The 14,907-nt window shown below is 36.7% G+C and overlaps 1 protein-coding gene across 2 annotated transcripts; it reads left to right on the top strand.

Moving 5' to 3' along the window:
- Positions 1-2,398: 2,398 nt before the first annotated feature.
- On the top strand, positions 2,399-14,203 carry Ubi-p63E (Polyubiquitin-63E). Of its 2 annotated transcripts, XM_071593452.1 has the most exons (5): positions 2,399-2,522; positions 3,883-4,100; positions 4,816-4,855; positions 11,098-11,288; positions 11,915-14,203. In XM_071593452.1, exons 2-5 carry the CDS (start codon positions 3,911-3,913, stop codon positions 14,011-14,013), a joined length of 2,520 nt encoding a protein of 839 aa, XP_071449553.1. In that variant the 5' UTR covers positions 2,399-2,522; positions 3,883-3,910; the 3' UTR covers positions 14,014-14,203. The 2 variants fall into 2 exon arrangements, with proteins under 2 accessions (XP_071449553.1, XP_071449552.1); XM_071593451.1 differs by lacking the exons at positions 2,399-2,522; positions 3,883-4,100; positions 4,816-4,855 and adding an exon at positions 10,267-10,376.
- The last annotated feature ends 704 nt before the right edge of the window (positions 14,204-14,907 follow it).

Raw genomic sequence — 14,907 nt, forward strand, 5'->3', positions numbered from 1 at the left:
ACTGTTTCAATCTTATTTCATGGCTTTTTCCATCCTTTAGTGGGATTCCTGAGCCTCCTGCCTCCTCTCTTGTCTTCTGCACCCCCTAATATGATTCCACTCTCATCAATGCCTTTCCTCAATAAGCCCAACCTCTTCTGTGGTCTACCTCTTTTCCTTGTACTTCCAAATCCAACACACTGCTTCCCATCTAATGAAATATCCATTTCATGTCATCCTCCCCTATTGTTCTTTCTTTGATCATTTTCCCACCTTTGCAGCCCCCAATTTTGTCTCTTATTTCTTCCATGCATAATTGTTCCACAGTAACTTTAAATTTATCCAATTCTTGACCTTCTCTTTTTTATCATATTCTATTTCTTCCCATAAGTTTTCTTTGCCAACTATGTCTCTGCTCCATGTTGTAATGGTGGTCTGACAACTATATCCAATACAGTTTGAAATATTTTTCTTTATCCTTGTGAGATGATTGTGTTTACTGAGTAGGCTATTTTCTTTGGGTCAAATGTTAAAATCACAAAATCTCGTTGTTTTATTCATGACAGCCAGTGAGATTAGAATCAGTTTTTATGCTGGATGATATTTTTACATGTACGTGTACCTTTGGATCCTCCACCTTTCAACACCTCTTGAGTGATCATACCTGCATGCATTTATATAAAATATAATTTGTCCTGAATCCTTCCTTGAAGATATTGCTGGAGATATTTTGTGACAATCATATTCCTAGATGATAGTAGAAGGCCTTTGCCGTCGGGTACTTCTGGACGTCTATTAGTGGGTCATATAAATATTGCTCTTTATGTATCCAAAATATCTTCCCCTGTTTACAAGATGATATAAACATAATTTCTTGGAGAAAAAGAATACCAAGAAAGATACAGAATATCCTGGTTGATTTTGGCAGTAATGACAACCAATTTTGAATCATAATGCAGAGCTGTGGGTATCAGTCTATAGTGTTGTCTACCTTGAAGTTTTATAACTGGCCATGTATCTTGGCATGTGGACTTAAATTTAAAAGCTGTCCCTTTTTTTGGACCACTAATATGCAAATTTGGCCGTCTTTGTTTGTGGCTACTTATTTTTTGGAGTGCCAAACCCATTTTGCTGCCATTAATTTTTGTTGAACAGCGGGCAAGGAGTACCCGTGTCCAAAATAGGGTCCATATCACAGTACAGAACTTATTGCGGATATTATCTCAGCATCCATTTTCTTATTATATCTTCTTCCATTGATACAGGTGGCACTCGACAAACTTTGGTTTAAATGATCATCGTGGCCATGCAATGTCTTTTTAGCATAATGTTTGAAATAAATGAACCAGTAATTCATATGAAATAAATGAAAAACTCCAATAGCCGTAAACAGTTTACCTTTCTAAACAAACTACAAATGAGATTAGTTGGCTAACGCCACAAGTCAGGAAGGGGTAAAAAGGAAAGGGATAAGAAATTGCACCAGTACAAACACCCTTTCCAAAGTGCCGATGCATATGTAAGTCTTAACATGATTCTGTAAAAGAACCTGATATTGAGAAATGTTATATCTATCTCGTTATGTTATAACTCTTTTCTTTCGACTTCGTTTGTTATCAACTTTTCTTTATTGACGGGAGGCATGGCACATACGTAAAACAGTTTTGGTTTGGTCACTTGCTTTAAGGCTCAATATTTATGAGATAATAAGGCTGATACACAGAAAATGTGTCCCATTTTAGAAGTCGGCGCCTACTCGATATTTTATTTTTACATTCGCAAGGGAATCAAGCTTTCCCTCATTGTAGCATTTTTTTAGATTTATAATTCTTATATTTATGGCGAAACTTCGTAGGACATGGTGAAATGAATCAAAATGTCGTTTGTGTAGCGCGCTTAGGGAATGCTTCAAAATTTGAAACGATCTGAGGTAGTTGCATTGTTGCATATTAACCCTTAGATACGATGTTATTTGTAATTTTATTGTTTCGAGGGAAGACATTAGAAACAGTAAGTATATTTTATCCGTCCTTGCCTTAAAAATGATATCTGCAGTATTATAATGCGTTAAAAATACTTCATTTATTACTGAAACTTAAGTTCTTCCTCGAATAAGCAACCATCCCCCTTTTATGTCATATTTTTAACATTATGTTTGTGAATTTCGCAAGCCTATTACAAAACCCAAATAGAATCAAATAAAGTGATTTAATGTAAAATTAGATTCATAATATAAACAAAATTTCTTTGAAAAAATGTCAATGGCGATTTCGTAGTGTGTAAAATGTTAATGATTGATCATTTTTAATAATTTTATTTCCTCTTCCGGGCAAACGTTTTTCATTTGAATATTCCATCTGGATCTCTATCCTGCTCTTGTTCAGTACCTACTTAGTAATGTGTGGCATTACCAGAGTTTGGAGCAACTTATCAAAAACTAATGCCGGATAAAATGAGGGTTTGACTTCAAGCAGTAGATTTTACCAGATGCGACACCTCAAGCGAGGAGGTTTGATTTTCTGGCGGTGAAATGTACTGAAAAGGTTCGCCTTCATTTTGACAACTCTTTGTTAAATCAGGTGAACACGGTAACATATTAGGTGTATAGGAAGGGAATTTCTCATAAGAAGGAATATATGAATTGTTTTAGTTAGTTACTTCAAATAGAGGGTAACTTATAAACAAATCTCTCCGTGACATCCTTTATATTTTTCCATGAATCAAAAGCTGCAGAATTTCAATAGTCTTGCTTTCTCTGAATTCACCTGAATATGACTTATATTTAAAGGTATACAACAGTGCATAACAACAAAATTATAGTTTTACAATGGTGGAACATGTACAAAAATAAATAGGGCAGAAAGGTCTCCAATAAGGAATTGTCTGCAAGATGAAATATAGTTAAACTGCTATGAAATAATGGATAATTATGTACATTACCAGAAATTATCTTGCATAGAAATGAATGTTTGAATTTTAGCAGACTCAGACACACCCACACTCGATCCAATCAAAATTAACAAGCTTTAAAGAATTTTAAGGAGGCACGATAATCCAGTGGGCAGAATACTTCGCTAATTACTGGAGGGATTGGATGTGATTTTGGGCAAGCCTCTTGCCACCCTCAGCTTCACTCAAGCTGAGTGACTTTTTTGGAAACTGAGTGATCTTCTTTTTGAACTGAGTGATTTTGGGAAAACAGGCAGGACAGTGAAAGGAACTAGACTCCATTACCTGTAATGTGAAATTTATTTGCCATTGAGTGTAGAATTAGGTGAGCTAACCCCTCATGTATCAAATCAACCTTTTGGTTGATCACTTTGGTGTTGTAAGAATATAAAACTGAGCATAATTTGTTTTTCACAATCAGCTTTTGCTCTTCAGTATATTCACTTCTTATTCAAATGCTGCTCTTTTAGTATTCTAGTGGGCATAGGATTTCGTAACTGATGTACTGGTCCTAGCACTAAATCTTGATGATGCATCTGAATACTTAAAGTTAAGCTATGAATGATATACCTTATGGGTATGAATTTTTGGAAACCATGTCTTTCTGAGAAACTGTAGGTTGTGCAAAGCTAGGAAAACTGACCCATCTAGCCTGAATGTTGACTTTTACATGCCATAAATTTTAGTTCAGAAGAGCTAAACTTTCACCAATAAACTGATCATTGGGTTTAAGCCAAAGGTATTTGGTTCCATGTGTTATAATATGTGCAATAAGTGCAAGCTGCATGATAGGGAATAGGGGTTTGTTAGGATTAAATTGTGTATGTTATTGAACTCGTGGACATGGTATTTTTATGTATTTTGTCATGTCAATTTTGTGTGCCTAATTAAAAATATACTATATTCCTCAATTGTTTTACAACTGCTCTCTTTCTTTTTGAACATCACTTGCAGGGGTATTGCCTATTAATTTAGAATAAAAATGCAAATCTTTGTCAAAACTCTGACTGGAAAGACAATAACTTTGGAAGTCGAATCATCTGACACAATAGAAAATGTTAAAGCTAAAATTCAAGATAAAGAAGGTATCCCACCTGATCAACAGCGTCTAATATTTGCTGGAAAACAGTTAGAAGATAATCGTACCCTGTCAGACTACAACATACAAAAAGGTTAGTATATTGTCAATAAAAGTCTCCTTAACACTCCTTAAGAAAACATTGCGATGACTTTCATTCAAAGGCATAGCTACTTCAAACAGGAAAAAGAAATCATACCAAAATAAACTATGAGTAAAGGTAAGTTTCAATTACATTAGGCAGAAAAATTATACCATTGGTGAGTTATTGTAGTGGTATGCTTTAAATGTCTTGTGAAAGCAATTAGCATCCTTCTGAAACACATTGGCATAATACAGACAACTTTTGCCTTCATTAGTTCCTCGTAGGTCTCACCCCAATTCATGTCTTCTAAAGAACCTATTCTTTTCCCCCATGTGCCTAAAGTCATACCTTTTGAAACATACTTGAAAATCCTACACATTCTCAATATCTGTTCCATTTACCTCACATCGCATGTGAATAATTTTGTCAACTTCCTCTCTTCCTATTCATAGTGGTACTTTGTTGGCCTTTGTGTCCATGTAGTGGCTTTCCATTAATCAACTTTATGCATATCAAGAGCTAAGATTTTCTTTCCCCTGCAACTGTAGGCATCTTACTAATTATTAATAAAAAAAGGTGGAACAAAGTTGTGTTGTATTTTGTGTGTGTTCTATTTTTTAGTACGATAAATGGAGTCAATGAGGAAGTTCCTAGAATTTTAAGAAGGGTGTTGCTTCCACTCTCTTAATTGATAGTAATGCATAATTTATTACATTTTTTATAGAATCCACACTCCACCTTGTACTAAGGCTTCGTGGAGGAATGTAAAAATGAAAGAAAAGAGTGGTGCCATGGCAGCATTTCAAACTTAGCAAACCATAGTGAATGTTTTGGAGTGCAAACAAAGAAGATACAAGAAAGGGTGCATGTTAACAAGAAAATGTTTTGGTACTAAACCAATAGAACCATTGCAAACAAGCAAAATGAATATTTCCTAGGGGTAGTAAACTAAATTTATTGTTGTTACACACTTATTGAATAAAAAAGGCAAATTTTAATTAATGTCAACCAAACATGAAGAACCTCTTTACTCACTGAAATAATTTTTGTCTTATTCTTTGTAGCTGAAGTAGGAATTTTGCTACACTAAATATGTAGCAAATGCTTGGAAACTAGAGGGGAGTGAATGGAATAAATATGTAGTACTAAATTTGAAAAATTGTATGGTTTTACTCTGTATTTTACTGCATGCCTACTTATCCATTAAGTGTATGTTACACCCACAATACTATTGAATGATATTTGATAAACAGGAAAGAGAGGTGTAGAGAAAGTGACTATTTATGCATCTGTAGATGACCAAAAAATGACTATATTTATGTTTACTTCAAATGTAAGTTTTTTCAAGCATAAGTTGAAATCTACTTATCCACCTAAATATTAGCTAAATTCCACGTTTTAGTAGTATTACTATTTATTACTAGTAATATTATTTTGTGTTTAAATGCTAATTGTAGCTGAGAATAGAAGCTATTTGGAAGCATGACTAATGAAATGGATATGATTCAAATAAGGAAGGTATTGAAGAACCTTTAAAATATAAGGACAGAGTAGTAATTTGTAAAGCTAGTCTAACCTTAGGAAATATTAATCAAATCTGGTTTTTGTAAATCCATAATACAGTATACTTTATTCATTTTGATTCATGTTACAACAAAATTAAATGCTGACAAGAAAAATATAAATTAGTGCAATATAAACTAATTCAACATAAATTCGTTATGTGATCAACATTATTATAAAAAATATTACAGAAAGCAGGTTTGCAAGTAACCAGATATATTATATAAGAATGGAGTATATACACCCCATTGGATAGCTGGGATTAATATGAAACCTAGATCTGTTTTATATGCTGATGACACTACTTTTGTGCAAAAGTGTCAACATCCAGAAGATGCAAAGTTACGATCTAGCGCTACCCAAAAACAGGCTAAGGAATGGTTTGATGTTAATCATTTACAATTAAATACTAACAAAACTCAGCATATTGTGTGCAGTCTTAAATCAAAAACAACTGATATTGAAACTGCTACAATACTAGGAATTTATATTGATACAAAACTTAATTGGGAGACTCCCATCAGTCAGACCTGTAATAAACTTAGTAAAGCTGTTTATATGTTAAGAAAGCTCAACTTTATCATTTCAAATGAGTATCGTTTAACACTTTACCATGCCTTCTTTCAATGTCATTTGAATTATGGTGTTGAGTTATGGGGTTATTCCCCTCATGTTAAACAAATTTTGCTACTGCAAAAGAGAGCTATTCGCTCTCTTGCTAATACTTATACCACCACGTGATTCCTGCAAACCTTTTTTTATTAGGTATAGAATCATGACTGTATTTTGTTTGTATATCTTTAAGGCTCTGATTCATGTGAAAGTTAATCTAGAAACTTACCAATTAAGATCCAACCTCCATAACTATTCCACAAGAGGTAAATCGAATCTAAATACTACTTATTGTAGATTGTCATCAACTTACAACACATTTCACAATATGAACATACGACTGTATAACTATCTGCCTACTCAGTTGAAATCAGATGGTATCCAGAGTTTCAAGAATAGGGTATATACCTGGTTACTTGCTCACCCACTTTACTCATTGGATGAATTCTTTTGTGACAATCTTCATCACATTTAAGAACTTATGTTTATATATTAAGTAATATTACGATTGACGACATTTAATATGGTTGTACCATTTTTAAAATGAATAAAGTATTATTATTATTATTATTACTGGAGCGATAGTTGTAGAGCAGAGGGGACAAGAACCAGCAAGTGGTTGCCATAATATTGAAAGGTGGGAAAAAGCATAGTCAACATAGAACAAGCAATGGATAGAATATTAGTAGTAGTGGTAAAAGTAGAACAAACGAAATTGGTCATTGTTCAGGTCTACAAGCCACCAAGTAACCATAAGGAAGAAGTCTTTAGGGTGTATAATCAGTTGGAGGACATAATCGCATATGTTTCAGTATGGAAACCTTTGATAGAGATGGGGGATTAGAATGTGACGGCAAGCAAAGGAGGAGATAATGATGAGATGGGGGGTTACAGTTTAGGTACAAGGAATAACCATGGGGAGAAATCAATTGCGTTCTGTAGGAGACAGGTATTAATCATTATTTGTACTTGGAAAAAGACAGGTGACTCAGAAAGGTTTCAGTTTGATTGTGTGATCTGAGTACTATCAAGGAAAAATAGAAATATTAAAAAAAGGGAAGTTGAAAGCCACGAAAAAAACTATGTGAACTGTTAATAGGCAAATGACAAGGAAACCATGGGTATGCATGGATTATTGATAATGAAATAGTGATCCTCCTACTCCCTCCATGGATGGAATGATAAGAAATGCAGATGAGAAAAGGAAATGGATGAATGTAAACACAGAGGTAGGCAGAAGGAAGTACAAAGAGTAAAATAATTAATTGAGACTAGTAACAAATAAAGCAAAAGGACCATGGTGGAAGACGAAGTGTGAGGATGTGGAAAGATTGCAAATGAAAGGTGAAATTGGTACTCGATAAAAGAAGGTTAAAACACTATCAAGATATAAGAAGGGAAGATCTGGATTAACAGCTCGATACAAGTCAGGTAAAATAATAGTTGAACCAAAAGAGATCCAAGGGAGATAGATGGGATATTTAGAAGAACTGTATGAAGAAAAATACATGGATGAAGATAGCTTCAGTCCAGACATAGTTGATGATAAGATAGAAAGGGAGATGAAATCAAATAAGTACATGGGGTAGACAACATTCTGGCAGAACTAATAAAAGGTTTAGGAAAATGAGGGAGGAATAGTCAATAGTCTATATGACTGATTTGCAGCATCTATGAGGAAGGAATCTGGCCAGGAGACTTAGTGAGATCAATGATAGTTCCTATTCCAAAATAGGTAAAGGTAAAGGCTACATCATGTGAGGACTACATAATAATAAGTTTGATTTCCCATGCAACTAAAGTGGTCCTCAGGAATATCAACAAAAGGATGGAGAGCAGGGCAAATTATTATTTAGGGGATGATCAATTTGGGTTTAGGAAAGGAAGAGGCATCCATGAAGCCTTTGCAGTACTGAGATCACTAATCAAGAGGATTAAAGAATACAATCAGGACGTATTTGCCTGTTTCATAGATTTTGAAAAAGCATTTGATAGAGTGAACTGGGAAAAACTAATGAGTATATTACAGAAAATAGGAATAGATTGGAGAGACAGGAGGGTGATACACAACCTTTACATGTCTAAGACTGCTCACGTGTGGGTGGGAAACGGGGAGTCCGGATGGGCAGTGTTAGGAAGGGGTGTAAGGTAGGGTTGCCCATTATCACCGTTGCTGTTCAACCTGTATGCAGAGGAAATGATCAAAGAGGCATGGGAAGAACTGGAGACAGGAATGATAGTGGGCATGGGAATTCATAAAATCAGTTAGGTTTGCTGATTACCAAGCTCTAGTTCATCAGTCAGCCAAGGGATTGCAAGCATCGCTCACTGAATTGGAAATTCAGTGCGATAGATATGGGATGAGAATCAATATAAATAGAACAAAGGTTAAGTGATTTTCCCGACAGAGAAATGCTAAGCTTAACATTAGAATAGGAGGGAAAAAGCTAGAGCAGGTGGAACTGTTTACTGTGTTTTGGACCAAAATGGTCAACATATTAGGGATATCAGGAAAAGATTTGCACCAGGCAAAGAGGCTTTTCCAAGGAGGGAAATGATGACAGGGATGTTAAAGGTTTTTAAAAGGGCTTCTCAAAACTTTGATATGGAGCATAGTTAAGTGTAATGTGGAAACATAGTCTTTGAAGCAGATGATAGGAGTAAATGGAGGTGGAATTTGAAATAAAGGTGTGGAGAAAGATAGAGGTGAAGTGAAAAGATAAGAAAACAAACCAGGAAGTGCAAGGCATGATGGGGAGGAGAGGGGATTGTTGGGAGAAATCATGAGGAAAAATGGATGCAGTGTATATTGATTGACAATGGGGTGTTGAACACTGTGATAGAGGTTAGATTGTTGGGAAAACAAGGAAGGGGCAGATATAGGATAGGGTTTGGATGGAATGAGGTATATAGAGTTGGAGAGGCTTGCTGTGAAGTAGGATGTTGGGATGTATTTCGTTTGAAGAGAAAAGAGAATTGTTTGGTAGGTTGTGTCCATTCAAAACAACCTTAACCTGTTGATTACCTAAAATAATAATTAGGTTACGCATGAAACATTTCTTTAGGTTGAAGTCAAAGTCTACGCCAGTAACAACGAAAATTTCAGTGGTTATACAGATGACATAGGGCAGGATCAAGACAGACATATTAACACATTATTTGTTTTGATGTTTTCACATTAAACTGTGCACTTGGGAAATATATACTGGTGTCTATTCTTTCTATTACTTGAGGTTTAATCGTGATATTCCTCCTTGGACGCAACCAAATCTTATGAGAATTGTCGTTAGTGACTGAATTTCATGACTTCGTAAAAAACAATTGAATCAAAGACGCTAAGAAATTCTTCCCGTGCGACCATTGGCATAAAAAAATTCACTATTCCCGATTTTTTTATGCTCTTTCGATTATATTTCTAGCATCTCGCATATGATAATGATTTAATAACAATGATGACATGGTTTAAAAAAATATATTCACATACTGCCCGATACACACAAAATTTTAGTATTAACGTTGACATTTATTGAAATTATACCATTCAGAGTAAATTAATATACTACAATGAATTATGGGCATCAACATCCATGGTGTGAACAAATGACCTTAATTTTCAATGGGACTGTTAATATTTATCAATGAACCTCGACCATGCACACAACACAAATGATGTGACGACCATTTTTTCCGAATGATACAAATTGTAGCCAAAATTCTACCGCTTTTAAAGGCACTGCTCTGATTCCTTGGTTAAAAATTAAAATGAAGAAGAGCTAGGTGATGAAACATTTATTACTCAAAATTGTAGACGTTCTAGATATTCCCTAATGAGATACTTCTTTTCATATTTTTTTGGCATACAACAGCAACTCGGATACGGTGGAATCAGGTTTGTTGTAACGAACGTTGTCATTTGTTAGAGGTGACGTCAGTAGATGTTTCAACCAATGGGAGACCGACAAGCGATTCATATAGGTGTAAATTCCAGCCGAGCTGATCAGTCACTTCTCCTGGTTCACTTGAGTGTTCAGGAAGACTGCGAGCTAAGCGCAGCTTTGGCGTTTCATATTTAGCAACTTGTTCTCTGTCATACAGGCAACTCATCTAAAAGTAAGTTAATTCTTAACTAGTTGACAGTCTTGAACCATTTATACTTTTAAGAATGCTCGAGGAATTTGACGAAGCACTAATATTGGCGAATGACTTCTCAAGGAATCACTTACTCGTAAGAATAGGGAATTTCGGGTGAATAACAGATAGAAAGCGTCATTTGGTTTGTTAACAATCATCTCAGTTTAATCGGTCACGATTGAGATTCGTTGGCAAATGACGAGTGCTATCTCAATCTATAATAACTTCTTTATTTAATTTCTTTGATTCCTCTTGCATTACCAGATGTCCAGTTTATCCTAAACATTCTCATGTCTCGTCACCGTTCGGTCGAAATATGAGTACATTTAGGGTTTTTCTCTGCAATGAGAAATTTTATGCCTTTGTGCCTAATATTCGCTCCTCGGTACCTCTTTTCTAAGTTTTCAAGAATTTCGACCTACATTTTCATTTTTATTTCCTCGTCAACTACGAGAGCAAAAAGTTCATTAGAGACTGGAAAGGCTTGTAGTAGAACGTCATTGAACAAATTTATACTAGATTTATATTTAATGGTGCTCTGTTGAAGTCCGCCATGTTGATCGGGAAAAATTTCGCCGCCATTACAGTAATGGTCGTTACTCATTTATACGTCTAAGTTCGTCTAATCATTTGTATTTATCTGTAGTTTCATATTGCCACTAACCGAATTATAATTATCTCTTGTTGATACCCATTTCAGGATGCAGATCTTCGTGAAGACTTTGACGGGAAAGACGATAACTCTTGAAGTGGAGGCGTCTGACACAATAGAAAATGTTAAGGCAAAAATTCAAGACAAGGAAGGCATTCCGCCTGACCAGCAGAGATTGATATTCGCCGGAAAGCAATTGGAGGATGGCAGAACCCTGTCCGACTACAATATTCAGAAAGGTAATTTTATTGACTCGTAACAAATTAATCGTTCAGCACGATTTATAAGTTATTAGTGGAAACGGCCATGTTGGCAAATTACTTCATATTATCGCGTTAACCATTAGTGGGTTAAGTAGTTTCATTGACCGACCCTTTTATTTTTGCAAAACTAGATAGGAGTTCTCATATGCGCGATACATTTATTTCGTTCTTTCTTTCGATATAATTGAATCGTGAGAGAGTGGGTGCAATAATTGGTAGTTGTAAATTTCGGAAATTATTTCAAACTGGTTTTATTTTAATTATATTTCTGTTAAAAATTAGAATTCTTTAAATAAGGTATTTAACTCTAGTCAGAACAAGAAGAACAGTAAAACCTCAAGCGAATTTTGTTGCTACGGAATACTCGAAATTATTTTTAATGTTTATTTATTGTATGGAAGGTGGAAGTTAAACATTTTTTTAATGAAGTTAACCGAGGGTTTTTATGAGATTTGACAAGATGAACTCAGATATTCTTGACTATTATATATGGTAAGAATATAGAATATTTTAACTTCTATCTCAACATTGAGGATGATATAATTAAGTAGTAACGACAAATTAATTTTGCAAATTAAGGTCCAATTATTTATGCATTTCAGAATCGACATTGCACTTGGTATTGAGACTCCGTGGTGGCATGCAGATTTTCGTGAAGACCCTTACTGGCAAGACCATCACGTTGGAGGTTGAGCCTTCTGACACCATTGAGAATGTGAAGGCTAAGATCCAGGACAAGGAAGGAATTCCCCCTGACCAGCAGCGACTCATCTTTGCTGGCAAGCAGCTGGAAGATGGCCGAACCCTGTCTGACTACAATATCCAGAAGGAATCAACCCTTCACCTTGTACTCAGGCTTCGTGGTGGTATGCAAATTTTCGTGAAGACCCTTACTGGCAAGACCATCACGTTGGAGGTTGAGCCTTCTGACACCATTGAGAATGTGAAGGCTAAGATCCAGGACAAGGAAGGCATTCCCCCTGACCAGCAACGACTCATCTTTGCTGGCAAGCAGCTGGAAGATGGCCGAACCCTGTCTGACTACAATATTCAGAAGGAATCAACCCTTCACCTTGTACTCAGGCTTCGTGGTGGTATGCAAATTTTCGTGAAGACCCTTACTGGCAAGACCATCACGTTGGAGGTTGAGCCTTCTGACACCATTGAGAATGTGAAGGCTAAGATCCAGGACAAGGAAGGCATTCCCCCTGACCAGCAACGACTCATCTTTGCTGGCAAGCAGCTGGAAGATGGCCGCACCCTGTCAGACTACAATATCCAGAAGGAATCAACCCTTCACCTTGTACTCAGGCTTCGAGGTGGTATGCAAATTTTCGTGAAGACCCTTACTGGCAAGACCATCACGTTGGAGGTTGAGCCTTCTGACACCATTGAGAATGTGAAGGCTAAGATCCAGGACAAGGAAGGAATTCCCCCCGACCAGCAGCGACTCATCTTTGCTGGCAAGCAGCTGGAAGATGGCCGAACCCTGTCTGACTACAATATTCAGAAGGAATCAACCCTTCACCTTGTACTCAGGCTTCGTGGTGGTATGCAAATTTTCGTGAAGACCCTTACTGGCAAGACCATCACGTTGGAGGTTGAGCCTTCTGACACCATTGAGAATGTGAAGGCTAAGATCCAGGACAAGGAAGGAATTCCCCCTGACCAGCAGCGACTCATCTTTGCTGGCAAGCAGCTGGAAGATGGCCGAACCCTGTCTGACTACAATATTCAGAAGGAATCAACCCTTCACCTTGTACTCAGGCTTCGTGGTGGTATGCAAATTTTCGTGAAGACCCTTACTGGCAAGACCATCACGTTGGAGGTTGAGCCTTCTGACACCATTGAGAATGTGAAGGCTAAGATCCAGGACAAGGAAGGCATTCCCCCTGACCAGCAACGACTCATCTTTGCTGGCAAGCAGCTGGAAGATGGCCGCACCCTGTCAGACTACAATATCCAGAAGGAATCAACCCTTCACCTTGTACTCAGGCTTCGAGGTGGTATGCAAATTTTCGTGAAGACCCTTACTGGCAAGACCATCACGTTGGAGGTTGAGCCTTCTGACACCATTGAGAATGTGAAGGCTAAGATCCAGGACAAGGAAGGCATTCCCCCTGACCAGCAGCGACTCATCTTTGCTGGCAAGCAGCTGGAAGATGGCCGCACCCTGTCAGACTACAATATCCAGAAGGAATCAACCCTTCACCTTGTACTCAGGCTTCGAGGTGGTATGCAAATTTTCGTGAAGACCCTTACTGGCAAGACCATCACGTTGGAGGTTGAGCCTTCTGACACCATTGAGAATGTGAAGGCTAAGATCCAGGACAAGGAAGGAATTCCCCCTGACCAGCAACGACTCATCTTTGCTGGCAAGCAGCTGGAAGATGGCCGCACCCTGTCAGACTACAATATTCAGAAGGAATCAACCCTTCACCTTGTACTCAGGCTTCGAGGTGGTATGCAAATTTTCGTGAAGACCCTTACTGGCAAGACCATCACGTTGGAGGTTGAGCCTTCTGACACCATTGAGAATGTGAAGGCTAAGATCCAGGACAAGGAAGGCATCCCCCCTGACCAGCAACGACTCATCTTTGCTGGCAAGCAGCTGGAAGATGGCCGAACCCTGTCAGACTACAATATCCAGAAGGAATCAACCCTTCACCTTGTTTTGAGACTCCGCGGGGGTGGAATTTGAGGTTTTACAGAGTTGTAAAATTGATGTAAATTCAGTATATTGTAATTTGTGATTCAAGGAAAAAGTGCAGGGTTCATACATAATTCCTGAAATTTTAGTATTATTCTGCAATGTGATATTCTCTATAATTTTTCTAATTGCCATCTTTGTTTATTCCAATACTCAGTTGAAATAAATTGTTTGCAATGAATTTGTTGGGATACATTTCTTATTCCATTTATTTAATTACCCTCTTCATATAACTCAAACAATTGAAAGTAATGCGTGTACGTAAGTGTGTCATTTGTTTTTATTTTTTAATAGAATGTGTCAGCCAAGGTAAATTATTTTTGACACAAATTATTTAATTGATAATCAATTTGGTTTATTAGAACTGACTTTATATGTTTACTAAAGCTCCCATTTCCTGAAGTAATTTCTTTTCTCTTTTAAATCTTAATGTTGGGGAAAAGTTTGTTTTTGCTCATCATGCTTAATGTAAAGTTTTCATTATTTTCTGATGTGTTACTGCAAATTATTTTTTAAAGATAATTTGAAGTGAATAATGTTCCAGCAAAATTTAGTGTGAATGAAAAAAATTCCAATGGCGGCCCAGGTTTTGCTGTGGTGCAGTATCTTCTGGCACAGAATGTTACACTGCAGTGAAACCTAGGTCACAATGTATCTAATGTTCATATTGAGTTTTGATTAAAATTATTCATTATGGAACAATATCATAAGTTATGCTTGAAGCTATTCATTAAGTTGAAGTCTTTAAGTGGTAATAGCATTGACCCTGCAAGTTGGAAGGTCTCTGGTTCAAGTCTCGTTGGAGGACATTTTTTTTTCACTTTGATCCACTTGATTCCTCCTGGCACATTTTCTTTAGTGTTTTTCCTATCCCTTCTCCTTAGC

Source organism: Hetaerina americana, unplaced genomic scaffold (assembly GCF_022747635.1).
Source record: "Hetaerina americana unplaced genomic scaffold, ioHetAmer1.1.p SCAF_6, whole genome shotgun sequence".
NCBI lineage: Eukaryota > Metazoa > Arthropoda > Insecta > Odonata > Calopterygidae > Hetaerina > Hetaerina americana.